General features: G+C 39.3%; 1 protein-coding gene across 1 annotated transcript in view; it reads right to left on the bottom strand.

Moving 5' to 3' along the window:
• The window catches only part of PLD1 (phospholipase D1), a 138,578-nt gene that overhangs the window by 24,339 nt on the left and 88,934 nt on the right, over positions 1-25,305 (bottom strand). Inside the window, exons 13-20 of the mRNA XM_063306443.1 lie at positions 24,535-24,645; positions 23,046-23,252; positions 18,473-18,674; positions 17,346-17,474; positions 16,998-17,116; positions 14,965-15,078; positions 10,774-10,884; positions 8,741-8,829 (exon numbers count right to left, since the gene is read on the bottom strand). Coding sequence (XP_063162513.1) covers positions 8,741-8,829; positions 10,774-10,884; positions 14,965-15,078; positions 16,998-17,116; positions 17,346-17,474; positions 18,473-18,674; positions 23,046-23,252; positions 24,535-24,645 — 1,082 coding nt within the window. The remainder of the gene's footprint in view (positions 1-8,740; positions 8,830-10,773; positions 10,885-14,964; positions 15,079-16,997; positions 17,117-17,345; positions 17,475-18,472; positions 18,675-23,045; positions 23,253-24,534; positions 24,646-25,305) is intronic.

Raw genomic sequence — 25,305 nt, 5'->3', positions numbered from 1 at the left:
TGTGCTGTTTCATTTCCAGAGAAGCCCTGGGTGTCTCTTTAGTTAGAAAACTTACATTGATGCATTACACCGGTAATGTGTAAGTTGCCAATGTGTAGAATTCACATGGAGACTAGCTTTCCAAATACCCATGTTACAATTTAAGATGGTAAAAAGGATGAATGTTTATTGGGATACAATCCAAGGAGAGAGGCAATAACCAGTAGGTGGCGAGCATAATATGGATTGGACAAAACTGACTGAAAATATTGTAATCTACCAGAGATTTGATCAGAGAGATAGTAATTAGCTTCTGAGCCTTTAAAAGGCACTTGGTGCTTTTAAAGAAGAAACATATAACTGATTAAAATTAATTTTATACAGCTAATACCAGACATCCAAAAAGTTAAATGGCAATAATGGTAGGAAGCTAATGCAATGAAAACGCCTACATACTCCTCCTCCTTCCCACTTTCATAACACGAGCAGCTTTCACCAAGTCACAAAGGAGGTGAGACTTCTGTGTAGAAGACCTCTGAAGAGAGGAAGTCCCACTAAAAAGAGTGCAATTTTGAATGATATATTCATTTCAACCATAGCTACTACTTCTATCATTGGAGGTAATGCTGAACAGAATGGGAAATAAATTTTCACATTTCCGAAGTGTGATATTTAATATTTGAATATTGCAGTTCTGAAGGGAGTCAACCCTAAGCATCATCTGCAAAACCGTTATGGATATACATCACTACAAGCAGCAGCATCTAGCTAATTGTAGGTGATTGTGGAAAAGCTAAACAGAGAAAGACCTGGTTAATGCACCCATGTGTTCATCTGGTCATCAGGGGTTGAACTTGACCATAGTTGAGTTGAAATCTCCCTTATGTAATCTTGGAGCAAGCCAAAGAGAACATAGGGAGGCACAGGATTATATTGTACAGGTCAAGGGTAGGCAATCTTTAGCCATAGGGCTTTATCTGGCCTGTGGGCCAACTTCTGCTATAGTTAAATGTTCCCTGAAAGGGATCAGGTCATACTGCTGGCTAAAAAGATGTTCTTCCAGCAACACATCTGGGGAAAGAGAGGGAGTCAGAAGAGAAAGAGAGGGAGGGAGGGAGGGAGGGAGGGAGGGAGTCATAACCACATCCAGCTTTAGCCCAAACAAACTACTCTCAAGGGGGCATGATCCATAAGTACAACAAAAAGACATCCCTATTAACAGTTTCGGAAGCTAGCAGAGAAAAGAAGACCTGGTATCTGTGTGAAATGTATTGTTCCTAAAATTCAGTGTATATAAGTAATTTAAAAAAATCCTTATTTCTGTAAAACAGCAGGGTACTCTGTCTATGTACTTTTCTTGAAATTAGTTTTCAAGCACAAACATACACTTGGCTTAAAATTAAAGACTATTATCTGTGTGAGACAGGATAGATAGCACATACGTGAAATAAGTTAATTAATGAAACTTTCCCAAAATAATTAGAAAAATAAATCACCCAGGAGCAACCTGCTTCATTAAAAACAGCTGTAGCATGCCTGGAAAACAAAATGTGCACACTCAGACAATCTGTCATTGCAAAGGGGAGATGTGACCATATTTATTATATAGGTTTCAACTGTCTCAAAGACTGTGAGGTGTATATTTTGGGGGTGGGAATTCTCCATCAAACCTCTCCATTATGATTTAAGTATTTATGCAAGAGCAAATTTTTTTTTGTTACAGACCAGAAGATGCAAAGGCAAAGTATTTCATATATGCCTGTGGTGTTTTTACCACTTAGTGGCCAATAGGAGGCAGTGTATGATTGGTTTCATTGTTACTGGAACTCATCAATTTTAGATCTTATACAGTCCAACATCTTTTAGCAGGAATTGAAACTCTCAAGCTATGGACTTTGTTGACCAATTTATAGTTCACTCTGCTTTATGACCTATAGTGGCCTCACTGACAGCAAGCCTGTAGGAAGAGAGCTATGAACCAAGGAATGAGTATATGCCTTCCTTATTTTAAGCTCTTAGATTAGAGAGACAAGTCATGGAGTTGTGGAACCTGAATCATGGAGCTTCTAGTCTGATTGCATGACATGTCAGAACTTGTCTCTCTAGTCTGAGAACTTAAAGTAAGGAAGGCATACACTCATTCTTATTTCATATATATTTTGACTTATTGTGCCTCTTTCCCAATCCCAAGAACTGTATCAGGTCATTACTGTACAGATTTAGTGTGACCCAGGAGGGAAAACGGTTATGGCAGTTGATTCTCATTTGCTGAATCAAAGTACGTAGGGAAATACCCTATGCAATCTGGTTATTCACTGCATTTCAGTATGTAAAGTATTCATCACAACCTGCACTAATAATTAAGAGCAGCCTTTCCCAACCTGATGGTCTCCAGATGTGTTGGATTTCAACTCCCGTAATTCCCAGGCCAGGGAAAGAGGACAAGAGGACATGGGATAATGATCCATCTTGGCTGGGTGGTGTCAGGTTCTGGGGCAGTGAACTCAAACCATAGGCAATCCTTTTCCGAGGCATCAATCACACAGTCTTCTCACTTCCTCAGATTTACTGAGGTGAAAGGGACAGAGTGACAAGAATTTCAGCAACTAAACTACGTATTTCCCACTAGAACTAATTGATCTTCTAAGATGTTAGAAATTCATGAGAAATCCTTTTTGAGAATAGGCAAAGAGGCAGGTCACTTTATTGATAATGGATGAGCCTCCACAAGTTTTATTTCTTCAAGAACCGTTATCAGACTGAGAACAGATCCTTACAAGTGATTATGGGAGTTAGAGTTCAACACATCTTGAGGGCACTGAGTTGGAGAAAGGTGACATATGACAGTGTTCCATTTTTAACTCCACTTCCTCTTGTTCGTCTCTTCCCTGAAATATGAATATAAAAGTTCCCTGCATCTTTGTCACGCTATTGTGCTCAGGGCATGTAGAAGTAGCTTGTATCCAAATAGCTCCAATTAATTTCTTGGGAACAAGTAAAAAGATGCAGCCAAGAAGAATGTGCAGGAAAGGAGAAAAGGGACCTCAAAAAAACAGAACCATTAAGAATGGATGGCTTGGTTAAGTTTCTGCTCGGTTTGGTCTATGAGCAGAGCAACATACAATATCAGATACATTCTCTCACATAAATGAATAGGGCTAAAATGTGCTACATTCAGGAACAGAATTATGCTACGACCTGCTGCCTTCTCCATCAAAGTGCAGCCCAGTGAATACATGAAAAGGGTAAGTCAAAAATGCTTATCACCTCACTTATGAGAACATCCTCTATATATGATCTTGCATCATATCTGTACCTGATAGGACATATTTTGCATGTCCTACAGTCCACCCAAGTCTATAGCTCAGGGATGGTGAAACTGGGACAATTCAGATATTCCAAACTGTAACTCCCAGCAGTCCTAGCTAGCACTGCCAAAGTGGCAATATGTCACCTCCAGGCTCCTATGGGAAGGATAATATCCCCCAGGGCTCAGAGCATAGACACACACTTTAGGTATCTTTTTCCAGTTCTCACACTGAGAAACATTTTTGCTTATTTGTATGAAAGAGAGTTAGTGAAAAATACAGAAAATGTAAAGCATTTTTGTCTTGCTATTGAATGGAGTCCTGGAGATCCAATTTGGTTGTAGGATACAGGCTCTGCAGCATAAACTTTGATCTGGGGGCCAAGCTACAGGCCTCATTATCAATCAAGCTGCTGCAGATGCTCTGGAGGTTGAGAATTGATCACTTGTTTTGATAGGAATACAGTCTGTTGCCATGCCTATGCCATTACCTGAATCACAATTATACCCAGGGAAGCATATTCCGTCTCTTTAGCTATCTTTTTTTAAAAAGTGCTATATTCTGCACCATGGAAACCCAAGGCTGTATTTAGAATTATGTAAATGCACTTGCATTTGCATAATTTCTTCTGCTAACAAGAGCTGTGGATCTTTCGAGCAGTCTGGAAAGCTTTCAGCCAGCAGCAAGAAAAAGGTGAGCTTCAAGTAAAGGATCAGTGGCACATGAAAAGGTTGAAACAATTATCTGAGCATACAAGCACTTCAGCCCCTGCAGAAAAAAGGCGCTGATAACAGAACATGTTTAACTGGATTACTAAATTAGCCCACTTTCTGCCTTTCCATGATACAGTGAAACATAAGCTGATCCAATGGGGTGGGTTCACCCAACAGGCTAAGCTAGCTATAAAAAAAACAAACCAAGTTTAACCTTAACCAAACTGAACATGATATATATATATATATATATATATATATATATATATATATATATATGTGTGTGTGTGTGTGTGTGTGTGTGTGTGTATGTATATGTGTGTGTGTGTGTGTGTATGTATGTGTATGTATATATATATATATATATATATATATATATATATATATATATATATTCATTCATTCATTCATTCATTCATTCATTCATTCATTCAGCCAGCTGCTAGGCTTTTAAATGGGCTGGTTACATGTGCTATGTGAATACAGCCATAGTAATTATTTATGTACTCAATCAATCAATCAATCAATTTGTATTGTCGCCCATCTCAGTAAGTGATAGTAACCTCTCTCTAGCTTGCTAGGGCTCCATCCTCTTTTCCTAATCTTAAATGCCACCACTCTGAACTTGCTGGTATTCATTACAACAGGGCAGTGGGGATGAGGCTGGGGATTTGCCTGCTATTTTCCACTACAGAGCTAAGAACAACCTCAGTGAGGAAGAACTGGGAGAACACAGAAGTACAGTGTTGACCGCCCACTCACCTCATGCTTTAGCCGACTACAGAAGCCTAAGCAGTACTGTGCTAAACAATCAAAAACTTACTACCACTGTAGAATGACTCAGCAGGAGGATGTGAATAAAAGGTCATTCACATGAAATGTCTTCATATACACATATTATGAAATATATCAGAGATCAGTCCATCTTCAGCCATTTTCCTTATTCCTCTTACTTGAAAAAAAAATCAGATGGCCAAAAACAAAAGCAAAAACCCAACAACAGCAGCAAAGAAAGAAAAATGGCAGCCATGCCACCACTGCAAGCCACCATGGCCTATGGTTCACTAAAATAGCCTTTCCAACCTGGGCATATGCAGTTGATTTGGTGTAACCCCCAGATTTCCAAGCCAGCATGGATATTAACTGGGAACTGAGAGAGTTATTGCATCAACACATCAAAAAACACCAAATTGAGAAATGCTTTACTGTGGAAAACCTCTAACCAAATGTTCTACAAGACAGGGTTTTTTTTTTTCCTATCAGTAATTGGGACTCTCCAGATGTGGCTGAAATACAACTTTGAGCATCTACTCATCACTGGACATGCATCATCCAAACTGAAGTTCAGCAACAACTGGGCTCTAATTCTACCCAGTCTAATTCTATTTGTCATAACGTACTGTAAAAATTAAACATTAAACAAATAATTTAATGCAACCTTCCCAACTTCTAGATACTCTAGAGTTCAACTCCTACATTCTTAGCTGGTATGGCCTTTGTGTGCCTTGGACTGCAAGAAGATCAAACCAGTCCATCCTCCAGGAAATAAAACCAGACTGCTCACTTGAGGGAATGATATTAAAGGCAAAACTGAAATACTTTGGCCACATAATGAGAAGGCAGGACACCCTGGAGAAGATGCTGATGCTAGGGAGAGTGGAGGGCAAAAGGAAGAGGGGCCAACCAAGGGCAAGGTGGATGGATGATATTCTAGAGGTGACGGACTCGTCCCTGGGGGAGCTGGGGGGGGGGCAATGACGGACAGGAAGCTCTGGCATGGGCTGGTCCTTGAAGTCACGAAGAGTTGGAAGTGACTGAACAAATAAACTACAACATGGCCTTTGTAGTCTAACACATCTAAAGGTACCATGTTAAAGATGGCTGTTTTAGATCATATGCTTATATTTATGGATGGTGTGTGGTAAGGTGGTGCAAAATACCTGGATCAAATATAATAAACTAATCAGCTCTGAGCTGGTAAGCTCCCTCTGGCTGGATGTGTTCATGCAGAGGTTATGATCTATAGGGGATCTTTAATTTGGATTCTTAGACTGAGCAGGAGGTTAAACTCATTGGCCTAAAAGGCTCCTTTCAATTCTATGATTGTATGGGCACTTCCAGAAAACCAGCTGTTCTGTTACCCAAGACTTTTGATGTCAGAACTGAAATTGAACAGAGCTGAAGTAGACTGTGTTCAATATTTTAATAATAGGATGTCACAGGCACTTCTGTTCTGGGAGACTGCAGGATTTGCTGAGGACTAACAGTCAATTAGAGCAGAGCTTTGTAATGGTATGTGGGAAAGACCTTGGGAGACTGGGCAAAGAGACACTGCCAAGGGAACAGTCAGATAAGAGACAGCTTAGCCTGCAGCTGGATAGTTGGTGGGGCAAGAGGCTCAGAAGAGACCCTCCCTAGTTTCTTGGGCTGTAAAGGAGATGGAAGGGGAGAGGATTGTACCTTCAGACTTCCAAGATTCTGTCAATGTAGCTTTACAATAAAGTAGAATTAGCCCATCTGTTGTGATTCCTATCTGGTTTACTCCTTGAGGCCGACATCAATCTTGCAAGTCTGAAAGTACAATCCTCCCCTCCCCCATTATAACCTGAATCCAGCTGCGGGCTATACTATCTCTTATCTGACGTTCCCTTGGCAGTGCCTTTTTGCCCAGTCTCCCAAGGTCTTTCCCACATACCATTACAGCTTTTGCAGCTAATCAGTATTCAGCTATTGGCCTAGAACTGCCCTGTCAGTTTGCCCAAAACCAAACCAAAAATGCCTTTATTCCCTATCCCAAAAGTAAAAGAAAGATAACTGAAAACCTCCTGGCATGGCAATCCTGCATTTTGATCTCTTTACCTATTCCTCCTGCCCTGCCAATGCCCCTGAAGATGGGAATCAGGTTGTGTCAGGCATCCCCTCCAATAACCACAGGTCTGGAATGAAGCACACTCCCTTCTTCAGAAATCTGTCACAGATTTCTGCAGACAGAAGTTCCCCTTTCCGAAGACATAAAATGAACCAACTGCAGAAATGGAAGGAGAGGGAGCATGACAGAAATCCACAGTGAGAGGATCAGCTGATTGCTAGGTTGCTCAAACTGCTGTAGGAGCGGATTGGATTGGATCTGCAATGGGTCTGCAACGTCCTAGGAGGTTTCAAGCATACAGTCAGCATTACCACTGTGAGAGGATTTTATTTTTGTGGCCTTCCTGGAAGGAGTTTGTGGCCACTGTGAGAAAAAAGGTTCCTGGACCGGATATGACTTAGGCCTGAGTCAGCACAGTACATCTTTTGTTCTTAGGGCTGGAATAATTAAAAAAAAAAACTGCAAAATTTGGCTGCGCGTAATAAGAATGCCACCCTAGCCACACATATCTCCAAGCAAATCTTCCTGAACGTAGGAAGGCTTGCTCTTGACCAGATGTAAATAATTCACTACTATCCCATTTGTGATTTAAACAGTTGTGCCATCAGTAATTTATTTATAGCCTGGTTTGGGCCTTAGGACTTCAGAAAATAACATATACACACGCTTGCTATGAGCACCATCATAAATTAACTGAAAAACAGCAGCCTAGGAAGAAAAGCATAAAAAAGCAGCAGCAGCAAAAGGATGTTCAAAAAGCAGAGATAAAGCCAGCCTTGGAAGGAGCTGAAAAGGTTACACAAGGAAGCTGTTAAATCCAAAGCTCCTATAACAGTCTCACAGTTCAGAGACAATCCACAGCTACATGTCTCTCATTTTACACAAAAGTAGTCAATGGTTAATGGCAGCACTCCTTGAAATACAAGCCTTCCTTTTAGAAATGCCAGACAACTGTAAATGTCCTTTATCACCCAGGCCAAGCGATGCTACAATGATCTTCCAATCTATCCTCAGAACACTCCATCATGCCAAGAGCTTTTATTTCCTTTACTTAAAAGACAGCCACTTTCCATTCAGGAACCACCAACATTTCACACACCACTGCCTTAAATTATTAAGCAAAGAGAAGTGCAAAGAACCCCAAACAAATCACAGTTCTCCTCCAGCAACTTGACAGAGGAAAATTATGATAATATCTGGCAACATCAAAGTCAGCAGGTGCAATGCGCTATTTGGCACATGTGTTTCACAGGCTACATTCTGCCTATAAATCCAGACTTACAATGTGGATGGGACAAATCCGCCTTGGACAATGGGCCCATGTTGTTGAAGAGCCGCAGTAACCTTGAGATAAAGACACATACACAAAGACAGAAATCTACACCGCAACCACCTTGGCCATGTGCCATTGATGTACATTTATTGTTTGATTCATTTCAAGAATAGGGTTAGAAATTATACTGTAATAATAGTCTGGCTGAACGTGGCCTCTTCCCCCCCATCACTGCAAAAGGGAGCAATATTTTTCCCTTAAACATCCCTTAGAGCAATGAGGGATCATGTTATTTAAAGTACAAAAGAATCAGTGCAGTACTGAGGACTGTTAAGTTACTGCTTGAAGTTACAGTAAAGCTTATTTTTGTTTTTCAGAAAAAAGAAAACTGAGACTATCTCACCTTTGATTGCAAACCCCTCTCATTCCAGCAAGTCTTGCCAACCCTTGAAGATTATCTATCTTTGGGGGCTTTTTTTTGCCTCCCCTAGATTGCTAGAAAAGTCTAAGCTGAAGTAATCATCCCAGCATCAGTTAGAAAGCATATTTTCCCATTGCAAAAACAGTTGCAAAAACCAGTTTTCTGCAGCCAGATTACCTGTGGGCTTTGAGAATTCTGCGTGCAATGGCATCACCGATTCGGTTCGACACAACTTTGTCATCGGCGCAGCTAATAAAGAACTGGTTCTACAGTGTAGGAAACGAAAACAGAAAGGAGTTGCAAATAATTGTGCTATCAATAAAAGTGAGTTACTCTAATGTACAATATTTGGCTAGGTGACTGTTTCTAAAGTAGGGGCTTTGGGATAATCTGCATGACTATCTTCTGAAGTCTGATGAGAAGAAATCAGAGCAGATCAGTTTTTCTAAAGTGGAATCTATAATTAACAACCTTCTCTTCCAGTTACTACCTGAGCCCACAATCCCAGCGCATTCCATCTACATGGACTAGCCCTCCAACCTGCTGTACTCTAGGTGCGCTGGGAAAAAACTCCCAGAATTCCTGTTGGCCATGCTGCTTGAGAATTCTGGGGATTATATTCCCAACACTTCTGAAGAGCACAAAGTTGTGGAAAGCCTAGCAGCTCTGGCTGGCATACAAGTCGTCCTCACTTAACGACCATTTGTTTAGTGACAGTTCGGACTTATGACAGTGCAAAACCCAACTTGCGACCAGTCCCCACACATACAACTGACACAGCCAGTTCGCATTTACAATCGTTGCAGTGTCCCGCAGTCATATGACTGCATTTTTGACCTTCCCAGCTGGCTTCTGGCAAGCAAAATCAACAGGAAACTGTGTGATTCACTTAATGACCACATGGTTCATTTAATGACAATGTGGTTCACTTAATGACTACAAAAATGGTTGTAAATCGGGTCAGATTTGCTGAACGACCACATTGCTTAGTGACCGAAATTTGGCTCCCAATTGTGGTTGTTAAGCAAGGACTACCTGTACTATTTAACCAAAGAATGCACCTTGGAATGAATCCCAGAATCCTCAGCTATGCAGAAGGGTTACTTAGCAGACAGATTAATATTTCTGCAATTCTTGGAGGAAAGAAAATTTGTTGAGAGACCCCTCTTCTCAAGAGCTGCATGGGACACAGATAGAGCAACAGGTCTTCTCAGTGATGGACACCACTCTCTGCAATATTCTTCTCACGCTGTGAATTTTAAAGAATTAAAATCTACATTGTTCCAGTGGGCCTCTGATTCTGGTTGATTATGGATTGCCATCACAGTGATTTTCATTTACATAATTATTTGCTTTGTTTGTTTTGATTATGTATGTTCTTTAGGTTATCATGTTGTTCCTTTGTTAGCCACCCAAAGTCTTTGCAAATTGGGCCAGACTATAAATATTGTAAATCAATCAATCAATCAATATTGAATAAGATAAACAAATCCCTCTGAAATTATTGGAGCTCTGTAAACTCAGGAATGTTTAATTTATGCTTCTCATTGATATTTAACAAGACTTTGAGTACCTTTAGATTTTACTCAAAGAATTGACCTACCTGATACTTCACATCAAACACAAAATTTTAACACGTGATGAACAATTGTTTCTTTATGGTAATGCATTGATAATGCACACTGATGATAGAATGTTGGCATTTCTGCCCGCATGAAGGAAATAATGAATTGTGACTCATCCTGCACTTTCAAGGCGAGCACAGACTGCTATAAACTGCTGGGGTAAATTTATGGCAGCCTTCTCCAAATTGGATACCTTCCAGTTATGTGGACTTCAACTCCCAGGATTCCTCAGCTAGTGTGACCATTACTGAGAATTCTGGGAATTGAAGTTCACACAACTGGAGGACAGGCAGGTTGGGAAAGCCTCATTTACGGCACTATTTGCCTGGTTCCTGCAGAAAACAACAGATAGATATGTGATGGTCAAATGGCCCAGGGATTCCATCCAACTCCAGGGGACTACTCACCTGGCCTTCTAAGGCAGCTACCTCTAATCACAAAAATATTCCTACTTATGCAAATGTATTCAAAAGCAGCACTTTATTTATGGCACTGAACAATTTCAACCTGTATGATAACTATAAATAGAGCCTCCTGCTACTTTCACTACACTGTGCCAGATCTCCACACGTTACAACTGCTTGCCTCTATATAGATGTAGTGCTTGCTGTTTTCTATCACGCCCACATAAGCGGAATGAATCGATTCTTCATGGTACTTAATACCAGCAGACCAGTCAGCAGCAGAGCGGAGCACCTAGAAGAGAAAACATCAGCTTTTAAAAAAAAATATTTCTCAGGTATTCACATACAAGGAGTTTTCATTTTATAACCGCCAGTTTTAACATAAAACCAAATTAGATGCAATTGTCCAGCTCTGTCAGCCCTAACTCCTAATAATCAGCTTCTGATGGCAAGTTATAATGTTATTTTTTGTTGGCTTAGCATGACGTGTGAAGCCCCCACTTGGGGTTTATCATTAAGGAAACTATGGCACTGAGTGAGATGTGAACCCAGTCACTGATTGACTGCAGCTGTTTTCCAGCCTTGCCTGAAGATGTTGGACATTGAACCTACAATAATTGGCAAGGTGAGATGGAGGTGAACTCTGTTGCTGACCTCTATCCATTTCCCAAACAGACAGTAACTAAGGGAATATCAGGCAATAATCCCAGACTTCCACTAGCTTCATTCTAGGAGGCAACAGGGGTGGGGAGGGCGGAGGCATTCCTATCAGCATAAGATCTTTTTTCTAAGAAAAGCAGTAGAAAAAAACCAAAACAGCTGCTACCCCTATTGCCATAGTTAATGCAACAAAGCATTTGCTGTGACAAAGCATTTCCTTTCCCTTGTCTGAAAAGAACTACGTATGTCATCTCCTACAAGTCATCAGAATATAGGACATGGAATAGTGGACTTAAAATGGAGGAAAGCAGATTTCTAAGAACATCTTCACAACGCAATCTATGACAAAGCAAGGTGATAAGTCCTCCCTCATTGGATGTGTATGAGCAGGAGCTGTCTATAGGATCTACTTTAATTTACACTCTTGTGCTGCGGAGCAGATTGGGTTCAATGGTCCTTTTTGTTGTTTGTTCGTTCAGTCGCTTCCGACTCTTCGTGATTTCGTGGACCAGCCCACACCAGAGCTTCCTGTCGGTCATTAACACCCCCAGCTCCCCCAGGGACAAGTCCGTCACCTCTAGAATATCATCCATCCACCTTGCCCTTGGTCGGCCCCTCTTCCTTTTGCCCTCCACTCTCATCAGCATCTTCTCCAGGGTGTCCTGTCTTCTCATTATGTGGCCAAAGTATTTCAGTTTTGCCTTTAATAACATTCCCTCCAGTGAGCAGTCTGGTTTTATTTCCTGGAGTATGGGCTGGTTTGATCTTCTTGCAGTCCGAGGCACTCTCAGAATTTTCCTCCAACACCACAGTTCAAAAGCATCGATCTTCCTTCTCTCAGCCTTCCTTATGGTCCAGCTCTCGCAGCCATATGTTACTACTGGGAATACCATATATACATACCATAATACATACCAATACCTGGTTATGCTACCAGTCCTGGGGGTCCCAGGGAACCAGAGATGTGTCTAGATGGCTCCACTATTGAGGTGGATGTGCTCATTCTCTCTCTTTGTTGTTGTTTGTTCATTCAGTCGCTTCCGACTCTTCGTGATTTCGTGGACCAGCCCACACCAGAGCTTCCTGTCGGTCGTCAACACCCCCAGCTCCCCCAGGGATGAGTCCGTCACCTCTAGAATATCATCCGTCCACCTTGCCCTTGGTCGGCCCCTCTTCCTTTTGCCCTCCACTCTCCCTAGCATCAGCATCTTCTCCAGGGTGTCCTGTCTTCTCATTATGTGGCCAAAGTATTTCAGTTTTGCCTTTAATATCATTCCCTCAAGTGAGCAGTCTGGCTTTATTTCCTGAAGGTACGTGCACATTTTGATAAAACTGCCTAGATGACAGTATTTAGTCAACCTTGGCTGATCTAAGCAGGTTAGTACTTCTCTGGGAGATGCTTAGAAGGTGGGAAATTTGAAAAAAGCAGAAGCCAATGGCAAAGCCCTTGTATACTGTTGCAAAGTAAACTACACAGACACTTCCATGAAGTCACCAAGAGTTCAATACTAGTTAAAATATTATTTAAATTTCAACTCAGTTTTCCTGCACCATGATAACTAGTCTAACTACAAGGGAAGCTTTCACCAACCTGACATTCCCCACATACACTGACTACAAGTGATAAGAAGTTGTGGCCCAATAGGGCTTGACAATGCTGATTTATTTATTATTTCATTTCATTTCTAAGGTGCCCAACTCCCAAATGACTTTGGGTGCCTTCATAAATTAAAAGCACAGTTAAGAAAAAAACAACAAGCAATACCCTGATATGTGGAGGGAAGCCACAAAAGATACAACATATCCCCATTTCACCCCCCCCTGCTAAAAAGGGGCCCATCCAAACCAGAGAGCCCCATTCCTGGGGAAACTATCAGGTTTTTAAAGCTGGTCTGAAGCCAGGCAAGGTGAGGGCCATACAGAATGGATCCATCACCAGGTCCAAAAGAAAGAACCTACTAAACTTTTGTTAGCTACCTTGAGGATCTGCTCGGGGAGAAAGAAACAAAGACCTTCATTTTAGTGGCTACTGCTGCCTCCTAGCTGATCAAAAATGTGGCACCTTTAGGGAATAGCAGGACTACTTAGACTGAGAAATTTAAAAAAATAATAATCCAGAAGGTGGCGGTGGCAAATTACTTTCATTATACCATAACCAAGAAAACTACATGAAATCATTAGGAGTCATGCTCAGTTTGAAAACTACGTTCAAATTGCTGCGACTGTCCATGACTACAACGAACAAAACAAATCTTCCTTTGTTCCAGCAAAGTTTCTATCCATCATTTTTCACTTTTAAAAGTGTTTGATAAACATTTTTTTGCTTTGAGATGATGGTTCTCCACTTGAAAATAAATTTTATCTAGCTAGGGAACTTGACTTGCAAAAACAAAGGCCAGCAGGTCATAAAGCCAAGGAAGACAGATAATTTTCAATCTCACAGCATTTCAAGGGAACAATCAATTCACATCCCCGGTCCCCCCTTTGAAACTTTTTCTCACCAACGAATTGTGTTTGGACAAGTCATTCCAACTCCTAGGAATTTATTTCCCGTGGAACAAGAAACAGCTTTCCCAATCTAGCATTCTTCAGACAATATTGGATTGCAACTCTCAATCTTGCAAATAATTGGGAAACGTGCAGAGCTTTCCCAGGGAAGGTATCTATCTTCTCTTTATCTCATTCCCATTCTTCCTGATTTAAGACTCCTAAACAGATTTTCCTGCTTCATTGTCTAAAAGAGATTTTAATGAAATGGAAATGGCAAATAGAAGCCTAGTTTAGCCGTGTAACTTTGAAATGTCTTTTCTTGGCAATTTCCAGAAGACTGCACTGCTCAGAACAATTAGAAGTGAAACTAATGCAATTTAAAGAGGATAAGATCCTTGAAAACACAGCCCACAAAATTATTGGGAGGAGTCTGTGGTTCATGAAACAACTTTAGCAATTCCTATTTTTCGGGCAACACAGTGGTGGCCTTAGTTTCACCCTAGCAGAACGCCACAGATTCATGATATTCTAAAGTGCTCCCCTAGCTGGTGACAGGCTTGTATCATCCCAATTCTTAAAGTGAAGCCATTGGTAAAGTTCTTGGGAGATACGAAGTTGGGGATTACTTAAGAACTCCTAAAGTGTCTATCCCAAATACCAAAATTGTCTGTTTAGTTCCATAAATTACAACGTGGTTAAAAAAAGAAAAAAGAAGAAGAAAAACCCCAAAACGAACACACCACGGTCACAAAATTCAGTCGTAAGGACAGTCAACTTAGGTAGTACTTTGAAACATACACAGCTACAATTATACTTACGGAGATGCTCTCCTCTGCTCAACGGACAGGTAATATAGATACTGTAATGCTAAACCCATTTACCGAGGAGTATATCCCGCTGAACACTCAGGGGTTTTACTTCTGAGTAAATATCCTTAGGGTGGTTTTGTCACTGTTTTGAAAAATGGAAAGTTTTATATAGATTTTTCCAGTGGATAAGAAAAATAAAATAAAAGGCTGCGGATCTCTTCCACAGCATCTCCAGATGCATCAGGGATATAGTGGTGTCTCATAAAAGAAAAGTGGCATTTAATCTATGGTTTAGAGCAAGTTCAATTTCAGAGTCGTTTTAGAAGGCTTCTCATAATGACAGAAGGAACCTAATGATTAACCTGCCAGTTAGGGAGCAGTTATTCATTTTATCAATATCACAGGTCTCCTACCTGCACTTTGGCGTGCACAGCCTCCGGGACTTGATAGTTCAACTCGTCAGCTGTTCGCTGAGATTTCGGCAATAAGAAAGGGTAGGAAAGGGACCTGTATTTGGATTTCATGATCTTGGAAAAAGAACGCCCCCCCCCGGAAAAAAAAAAGGAAACAGAAAAAATATATTGTCAGACTTGCAAAAGTTCAGATTTAACACATATCCTACAGGTAGAATGTTCTCATCTCTCGGCATGATAACTTTCTTCTTCATTTGGAAGCCCCACCAGCTGCTTTCCAGCAGGTTAAGGGGGCAGAGGGAAAGTTGGGATTCTTCGGATTCCTAGTGCTTCTTAATCTGTTCGGCTCTCCACACTCTTTTCTAAAATTCAGATTTTCTAATTCAAAAGAGATGGAACAGTTGTTGCACTATTTCTGAAGCAAGGAACTGAACACAGCTAGTCCTCATTTAGCAACCGCAATTGGGACTGGCAAGCTTGGTTGTTAAGTGAAGTGGTCACTAAGTGAATGTGACTGTGCTTATGATCTTACTTCAGCTTTCTTTTGCTTTACAGATTTGCAAAGGTTGTAAATGTGAGGATTGGTCATAAAGTTACTTTTTCATTACCATCGTAACTGAATGGTCACTAAGTGAGGCAGTCAGTAAATGAGGACTACCTGTAATTCCATTCTTATTCAACAAGCCATTCCATTGTCTCAGCAATCATAGGACTGCATCTGTAGATTCCAGTCCAATGCACATTGGGGGGATGAGGCAGAGTATTCTACGTTAGATATAATCTGAGCAAAGATGCATAGGATTGGATTGCATTGCGTAATTCTGAATTGTACATTAGGGACCTTTCTTGATAATGACTGAGAATAGCAGAGCAACTTTTGAATTTGGTAAAAAAGAGCAAGATAGCAACCTATCAGTATGGAAAACATAACAAAGGCAGAGATGAATGTATACATTATTTTTAATTTTTGTTATTAAATAACAAACTTTGCCCCCAATATGTTTGCAAACAGATCACCATTTTAATTCACAAAATCTGAACTTGAATGTTTAAATTCTGGATGTTTCAGAGGAAAAAAATCAATTTTTTCACATTTCATTTAATCAAATACTGTTCAAATTTTAAACTGCATTTGATAAATAACCAGTTATAATTTTATAGTAAACTTTTTAAATCAGTTCTGTGAAGTTTCAATGCCAGGGCATTTATCAGATTTTTAACATGGGAGAGGTGTCATTTCTGACAACTTGATGATCATATTAGTTGACTAAGCATTGATTTAACTCTGTCTGAAATTTTGTACCAGTATAAACTAAATTCTTAGATAGCGTAAGCCACACAAATTAAACATGTACGTGTTCCTTCTGTATAAAAGGTCTTGCAAATATGCTCAGGAAGAACTTTTGCACTAACTACTAGAATTTCTAATGAACTTTTTGGTGGCTTCTTCAAACTGGTCAAAATAGGTTCAAGGCTATTGTAAATTATAGCTAAGAAGAGTAAACATTTGGCTTATAGAAATAAGAAAACGGAATTCTCTGTCCTGCACTTCATTTTGTGCTCACGGACAAACATATTCTAACTTTACACAGGCAGTTGAATCATACGATAGAATGGAACTTGCCAGTTTAGACTACATTTTGTGCGGCACTTTTGAATGTGTCTCTGTGTAAACACAACTCTCCATGAATCAGTTACTAACAAAAATAAATAATAATGAGAGCAGCTAATTTCTAGTTGTCCCTATTTATTTGCAGAAGTGTTTCCTTGCATGTAGAATAGCATTAAAAACATTCATTCATTCATTCAATTTATATAACCTCCCATCTCACTTTTACGTGACTCGAGGTGGCTGTGATTCCCCCCACCTGCCTTCTGAATTGGTTCAATCGTTTTCCTGTCTTTCCACTTCATTTTGCTTGCTCACAGACTAGGGACACTCAGAAGATCCCAACATATGCCTCAGCAGTTAACTTGAGAAACTACAAGGAGATATTTACGCACATTCATCTCCTTAGTCAAAAGAAACCTACCTTTGTGAAGTTCCAACGCTGAATGAAATGCCGAGCTACATCCCGTGCAGCTTTGCCATGCACTACAGAGGCAATGTCGTGCCATGGCATCCTTGGCATGGTGTAGCGATCAATGAAATCTAAAAGTGGAAACAACAAGAAAACAAAATGTCAAGTACCAAAGAACCATCAAGCTACTCCTGGTTGGCTATTATGGGAAGCAAGGCATCCAACCACCTAGGCCTTTGCCCTCAGCCAGCAAGTATTCTTATTTGCCGCAAACTCATTTTCTCCAAATGAAAACATTCCACAAACTCACTGACCCTCACTGACCATTCAGATATGATTCTAACTCACAGGGGTGCTTACCAGCAAAGGGTTTGTCCAGCTGAACCCAGTCTTTAAACACAAAGTTGCAATAATCTTTTCCGTGCCAGAATCTAGTTTCACCAAGAAGCTCTCCAACACCTGTCTTCAAACTGCGGACTGAGCCTTTACCTGTTTCAAACAATCAAACACAAAACAATTTTTTGGAACTTGCTATTAACAGTAACCTCAATTACCACTGTGCAAACGTTTCATGTTCTTTAAATTAATACCAATCATTAAGAAGAGTGCAACCTCAAAGCACAGAAATGGGATGCTATTCAGTAGATTAGGGGCCTTTTTCTTTTTTAAATTTGTATATATTTTTACCTTAAAAAAAGCCTACAACATGTGTTAATGCCCCATGGCAAAGAGCTTTCTCCTATTTTCTTTCTGATTCTTCCATCTTACAATGATCACTACCAACAGTTAAGTGATCACTCTAAGAAAGAAGTGTGAACAGGAGCTATGTTCATGCTCTCATACACTCTGAAGCATCTTTTAAAAAATATTTATTTATTAAATTTATATCATATTATATCAAAATATAAAATATTTTGGAAGACTGGCACACCCCTACTTTATATATCCTGGAGACCAGTGCAGTAATAGTTGGTCTTAGGAATGAGGAGACCCAGTCCAAATTTCCACTAGATCATGAATCTCACTGGCCTGGAGCCACTCCATCAATCCCAGCCTCATTGTATGGTTCTTGTGAAGATAAAATGAAGGAAAGAGGAGACAGCATGTTTGCTCCCTTGAGTTGGTCATACAGTAGATGAAATAATCTAAATGTTGTCCATACTGCTACTTTAGGTTTAGAATTTTAATAAACTGATTTCATTAGCATATTTATTTATGTATTTCTTATACTACCCTTTTGCCAAAGTTCTCAATATTTCATGGAGAATCTTAATGACTTGATCAATCGACCTACCTACCTACCTTCCTGTTGCCAAAGTTTTCCCTGTTTCATGGAGAAACTTAATTAATTGATTTTATCTGAATATGCATGCATCTATCTATTTTTATACCACCCTGTTGCCCAAATTCTTGAGAACTGTCTTGGAAGGGTTTTGACCCTGAAAGATAGCATAGAAATACAATAAATAAGTAAAGAAATCACTCACATGAATCACTGTCTACACTGCTCACGCTGTCGGCGTGATGCAAGGCATGTCGATGGAGCTGTCTGTAGATGCTGAATCTGGCAAATTTCTTGGGTCTGCCTACTCCTTTCATTCTTGAAGCTTCTGGGGCATCGTCACTGCCTCCTTGCAAAGGTGGGTTCATTGAAGGCTCCATCTGAGGCTGAACAGTTTCAGCTATAGACTTATGGCAGAAGAAGGACAAAGAAGGTTCAATTTAAAGACGTGTGTATGTATCTGTCTTGGAGAAGGTGGCTGCTAAGAATTGACACTGATTTGATGGTATGTAACCAATTTTAATCAACATGTATCTGTGTGTATCTAGAATATGGTACAGCTCTTTATGCATATCCCTACAAAAGAGGGTGTATCAAATCTGTAGCATCCATAAAAGCCTTAACAACATCAAGATGAGGACATTGTCCCACCACGGATACTTGTGGATCAAATGAATAAAAGCTGCTCTCCTTGGAAAACTAATGAGTTATGGAGAAGAGCATTCATATTTCCATTCAAAAATGTTATAGACCCACTGGAATTACACTATATACTGTTTCTAAAAAGCTGGATGGGTTTAAAAGGAAGGCATGGAATGAACTGCAAGAGAAACAGAAGTAAACATCCATGCAAATTCTTCAGCATGGATACTACAACTGTTTGCAGAACTAGTTTTGGTTCCATGGATTCATATTCAGAAGATTTCTCATTGTGTGTTATCAAAAACAAATTATTAGAGGAAACACTTTTGCAGCAATTTAAATCACAGTTCTCTTCAACAGATGCAGTCTGGATTCTGAGCTACAAGTCACTGAGTGTCTCAGTATGTCCAACAGTTGCAGCCCCTATAGAATGTTTTCTGGGAGCTTGAAATAACTCCAGCTAGTTCACAACTTCAGCAGGTCCATAGAGTGATGCTGTTGTAATGAACACATGATTGCATGCATGTGTGTGCGTCTGCAATTTAGCAGCTTGAAACAAAACAAAACAAAACAAAACAAAACAAAACAAAACAAAACAAAACAAAACAAAACAAAACAAAACAAAACAAAACAAAACAAAACAAAACAAAACAAAACAAAACAAAACAAAACCACTGCAAGGAAATAAGAGACAATCTGGCATTCACTCATTCTGGTGGGATCACAATTCCTAGACTTCCCATTCTAGCATTGGTCAAACATTGGTATTCTAGGAAGTATAACAGCTAATGTGATCTGAAAAAAGTTGCTTGGACTGAGGACTTGGATGCTACGGAATGTCCCAATTGGTTCTGCAAAAGATATTCAGGTGGAAACCACTAGAAGGTGGCTGCAATCCACATTAAACTAGCTGGTTAGCTGGGAAAACAGAATGTTAGCACTACAGGTTATAAGGCACCAGAAACTGGATGTAGGAGATCTTGTTTGATAGATACACCCCTTTATAAAATGATTTCCCATGAGCTGAGCCTGCTAGAAATCTTAAACCAATTGCCAGGGACCTTCACTGACCCCAGCAGCTGTCTAAATGTCAATCTGAAACGAGGTAGGAGAATTACTTTCTCAATTTCCTGTTGGTTATCTGAAAGACACAATTTAAAAGGAAGGGAAACTGACCTATAAAATATCTGTAGTATTTATTTTACATAAACATGATATTCACTTCAGAGGGTTCAGAGTTCAGTAAGATAGGATGCACAATTTAATTTGGATGGGAATATTAGTAAATTAACTTTAGAATCTCTCCAAGAAAAAGCATATGGTCACACAAGGTAAGCGAAATACAAAAATGAGACTGGAAAAAACAGAATCAAAATCTGATAGAAGGCATTCCACGTTCCTTTGCCCTTTCTTTGTAGCCTCTTCTCAGTTAAAATCAAAGCAAGAAAGGACTACAAAATAAAAGGTGTTAGAGTCATAAATTCCTTGCTGTTTCTTAAATCAACAGTTCCCTGGAACCTAACAGAAAGGTTATAAAAGAAAACACTGCACAGATATTCCAGGTATTGGTGAATGTGATTTTAATCAGATATATCTACCTCAGGAATGTGTACGTTGACAAATATGTTTGCTTTTTTTAAAATATAATTTTTATTAGGAATTTTAATTACAGTAGTAAAAACTAACACAAACTAAACTTTTAGAAAGAGAATGGAAAGAAAGAATAGAAAGTGCAGAAAAAAAGAAAAAGAAAGAAGAAAAAGAAAAGAAAGAATATAATAAAGAAAAAGGAAAGAAATATATAGAAGTGACTTCTATCCTTCATCACTACAAGTATAAACAAATTTAATAACTCTTTACTCCCTATAAGGTTAAACCTCTTCATCCCACATCCCATTCCTTATCTATAAGCAAATGCATAAAACATCAATCCTGGGGTCAGCAAAAAGTTCATAAAGGGTTGCCAGAACTTTGCAAAGAAAAAAAAAACTTATTTTAACCTTCATAAAATAAACCAACTTCATATTCCTTCCTTTCACTTCTAAGTCTTAATCTTTAATTCAATCAAATATTGTTATGGGATTTGATTTCTCTTCAATTCTTCCTTATCCCATCACACAGCTTTCTTCAAGGCTTTAACAAGCCTCTTTTGTAGACCCAATAAGAAAACATTTTCCATGTCATTCTGTTGTTTTATCATTTGTATTTCCCTTTTAATTTTTAAAACTTCAGCCAGTTTCTTTTGTATATCCAGTAAAGCATCCTTTTCCAAATCATTCTCTTGCCCTGTCATTTGTAGTTCCACATTCTGTACTTTCTCTATCTTGTCAAATAAAAGTTGCTCCACATCTGTCATTCCTTCATTAACATCTTTTAGACATAGTCTATCCATAGAAACAGACATCATTATTGACAGTGTTGATATTGTAGTTACTAACTTCTGGCTCCATTCTTCAAAAATCTCCTTTAATGTTTCCGATGTTATAAGGTTTTGTGTCATTTTGTAAGTCCCGGTATTAACTAACATCAGGTGTGTATTTTTTTTTCTTCTGCTTAACATCTTTAGTCTCCTCTAGTGTCCAGTTTCTAAAACCATCACTTATCTTTTGTAATGACTTGCAATAACCAGGATAGCCAAAATAGGTCTGTTTCCCATGAGAAGTTGTCTATTTTTTAATAGTTAATTCTAAAATCTTATAGTAAAAGTCAATATTCCAAATTTATCTGGACCCTTAATCTATTTATAACTTTCTTAGATCAAAAACTTATTTGGTTTTTGCTGTTTATTTCAAATTCTTTAAGTTTTTAAGCTTGTACTTAATTTTTCTTTTGTTCAGAGTTGAAGATAAACTCACCCAATGAAGACTTTTCAATCTTCTTGTTCTGAAGGTTTCTAATAGCTTTCAAGTAGCTAATAGGCAATTTCCGGAAGTGAACAGAAAGTGAGGTTTGCGAGCTTAGTGTCCTTTAAAAGGCTCTGCAGTGGTTGCGAGCAAGATGGCAGATCCTGTCGTCTCCTGCTGCTCAAACCCATGGAAAACTGCTATCCTGTGGTCTCCTTGTGAGAAACAACCATCCAGAGCACATGTGGGTGATCTCCTGTCCTCTCCTTATCTGGAGGGGTTCCAAGGAACCAGTCTACTCATTGGGTCCTTAGTCTTTGCCATGGTTGTCAGCTCTGCTTTTGCAGAGCCATCTTCAGTTCACCACACCTCCTCCAGAAGTCCTACTGTACATTGTTAAATATATTTGGCATAGAATATCTTATAATTTTGGAGAGAGGAGGGTATAATCTCAGGAATCAGCTCTTAAATATGTCAGACATGAGACCTAATCTATTAAATAAATATTACATTAAGAAGAATATGAAAGGAACATTGATGCTGAATTCACCTTAGCTATTCAAACCAGTAAGATCAGTTGCCTCTGATCATTTTGTGGGCTCATACCTTGATGTAGAAATTATAATGATTTTATTCTGTGAATTTTGTGTCACACAAAACCAATTAACCACCTTTTGATATGATTTTGGCTTGTTTTCACCTGTAATGCATTGGGTTTAGTAAAAAAGAAAAACACAGGATCCTTTTTGTCTCATAAAAATATTTAAAGATAACTACTGGTCATCGAAAACTCCAGGACACAGGTCTCAAGGGAAGTTTGATGGTGGACTAGAAAAACTGCAGTTGTTTCTGGTAACCATTAAACTAAGCGTTTAGCTAAAATAATGACCCACAAGGAGATCAGTTATTCACAAAATGCAATTGATAATTTGAAAATAGCAAAAAGGCAAAAAGAAAAGTGAAAGTCACAGGCCCAAGCAAGACAAAACTCTCACCTAAAGATCATCAAAAAAGTATGGACAAAAAAGTGTTTTTTGTCTGATGCCAAAAAAGTTAGCACCAGGCAAGGTTTCTTAGGGAGAGCCTTACAAATACAGAAGAAGGGTTTTTGAGGAAGACTTCAGCACTTGAGCAGGACTATGTGGGTACTAAAAGAAACATATTTGATATGAGCATTCCCTGAATCAGCTGAATGGACTACGAATCTCAGAAGTAGCATCCCTGATTTATACAGTTCCACATTACCAATTTGTGCTCTTCCCTTTCAGGTCAGGCTGCAGACATCATACTTACAGAAAGGTTCACTGAAGACTCAGATCTGGCTGCTGTCATGCGTTTTACACTGCCCACATCTGTCAGTCGATGCTCATTGTCATCCCACCTGCCATACGCCAAGTCTATGCCGCCAACAAAAGCTATGGACTGGTCAATGATCACCAGCTTTTCATGGTGGGCCCATAAATAAACAGTAGAGGACACATGATCAGGATGCCTCATTACCTGCAAAGGAAACACTGACCTTAAAATCAAGTGGCTTACAGGTAAAGCTTTTCATGATGGCAACCTTTGGTGATCAGAAATTCCATACAGATAAAAAAATATATGTGATTCCCTTTTCGAGCAGGCTTTCATCCACTGCATTCAACCAGCATGCTACCACAATTGAATAATCATCCCTAAATTTAGAAGGGCTTTCTCTTTGTCTAGGTTTAACACCCTCTTGATAGCCATCAAGTGAAGGAAGGTACTGGGGCATTCCATTTGAGCAAAGACTATGCTCCCATGGAGCAGGAACAACTTTGAGTCATTTTGTACTATTTTATGTCTGATTTATGTCTGGAGTTGCTGTTCCTGTTTCTAGATAAATGCTCTGATCATTCAGATTCCTTTTATCTTTGTCTATTACTGTCTGACCAATTTGACACTGTCTCACTGAATGCAGCCAAACACTGTTCTGCTATCTGTAGTATTCACCATAACATACCAATAAAAAGGTTTTAGATATTTTTTTGCTCAGACAAGCAGATTATTTATTTTTATTTTATTTCAATTAGCAACACAGTTCTGTACATTGTTGTTTATTTTCATTGCTCACTATTTGGGAATAGCATGTTTTATGTATATTTCAGTATGTTTTATCCCTGGATTTACTTTGATTTGGTACATGACTGTAATAAAACTGAACTGAAGTATGTGATTCCCTCTAGATCAGGGTTTCTTAACCAGGGTTCTGTGGAACCCTAGGGTGCCAGGAGAGGTACTAGGGATTCCCTGGCAGATCACAAGTTATTAACAAAATTATTTCAAATCTGGGCAACTTCACATTACAGAGGTAAGTTTCATTCTTTATTTTTAGTTTGAGAACACTGTTAATGCATAGATACAGGCCTATACATGAAACAAATATAATCATTTTATAACTTCTGGCCTATATTTGAGCCTGAATGTGCAGGGGTTCCCAGAGGCCTGAAAAATATTTCAAGGGCTCCTCCAGGGTCAAAAGGTTGAGAAAGGCTGCTCTAGATGAATGAACAGGACTGATCTGGCAAGGCCAAAAAGACAGAATGAAAACTACTTTGACTGTGTTATATCTTTTGGACATGTGTTAGTAGATATACTAGAAGACATTTTTGAGTATTAAAATATTGTTTCTTCCTACGTCAATCTTGAAGTTATTTTGTGAGCAGAGCAACAGTTATTCTATAGAAGTCACAGCCTCAGCATGGAGCAGCTATACCTAAAGATAAATAAGCAGTGTCATTGCCACAAAGGACCCAAATACCTTAATGTTGGGATGCAGGCGCATTAGGGTCCTCTTGGTGTATTCACTGTTGATACCCAGAGCAAGTTCTACCTCTTTGTAGAGCATCACAAAGATTCTCACTCCTTGTTGCTGTCAAAAGACAAAACACCAGTCAGATTTTATGCATGCAGAAGCTCCATAATTGTTTTAGACTGTAGTGTTTACCTGTGGGGTTATGCTACAAAACTGGGTGGGCAATCTTTTGGGCGTCAGGGGTTGCACTTAAAGGAAGAAGGGATATTAAGGACCATCATGATCCTGGCAATGACCAAACTAGGCAGGGCATGGGTAGAGCCAAGATTGTATATTTTTTCTGGGTGGGGATGGAGGGCAGAGTTCACTGTTTTAAAAACTTATGTACAATCTATTTTACTACAATTTTCATATTTTTCCTTCTTGAAAATGGCAAGAACATCTGATGCCAATTTTCAATAAGCACATTGTGTAAATTTGGAGAATCAGCTGAATAAAGGGAGTTAAGGAGCCTCTTCATTACCCACTCTTAAGCAAAAAAAAAAAAAAAAAAAACTAGGAAGAAAATGAACTCCAGTCATTACAAGCAACAAAATGCACATTTCACTTCTTGGTGTTTGGATTTTATGAGCTGCACCATGCCTTGTATATCTGCTTCAACCATCCATGGAAGTCTGCTTCAGGCTCCCCATCTTTTGAAGTGGGGCAAGTTGCTTCCTAGTTTCACCCCATTTTTGGGGGGTGACACTCTGATGTGGAATTCCTCACTAGAGGACA

This window comes from Candoia aspera, chromosome 6 (genome assembly GCF_035149785.1).
Source record: "Candoia aspera isolate rCanAsp1 chromosome 6, rCanAsp1.hap2, whole genome shotgun sequence".
Taxonomy (NCBI): domain Eukaryota; kingdom Metazoa; phylum Chordata; class Lepidosauria; order Squamata; family Boidae; genus Candoia; species Candoia aspera.
Note: the sequence above shows the minus strand (reverse complement) of the source record. Positions and strands in the feature narration are given on the sequence as shown.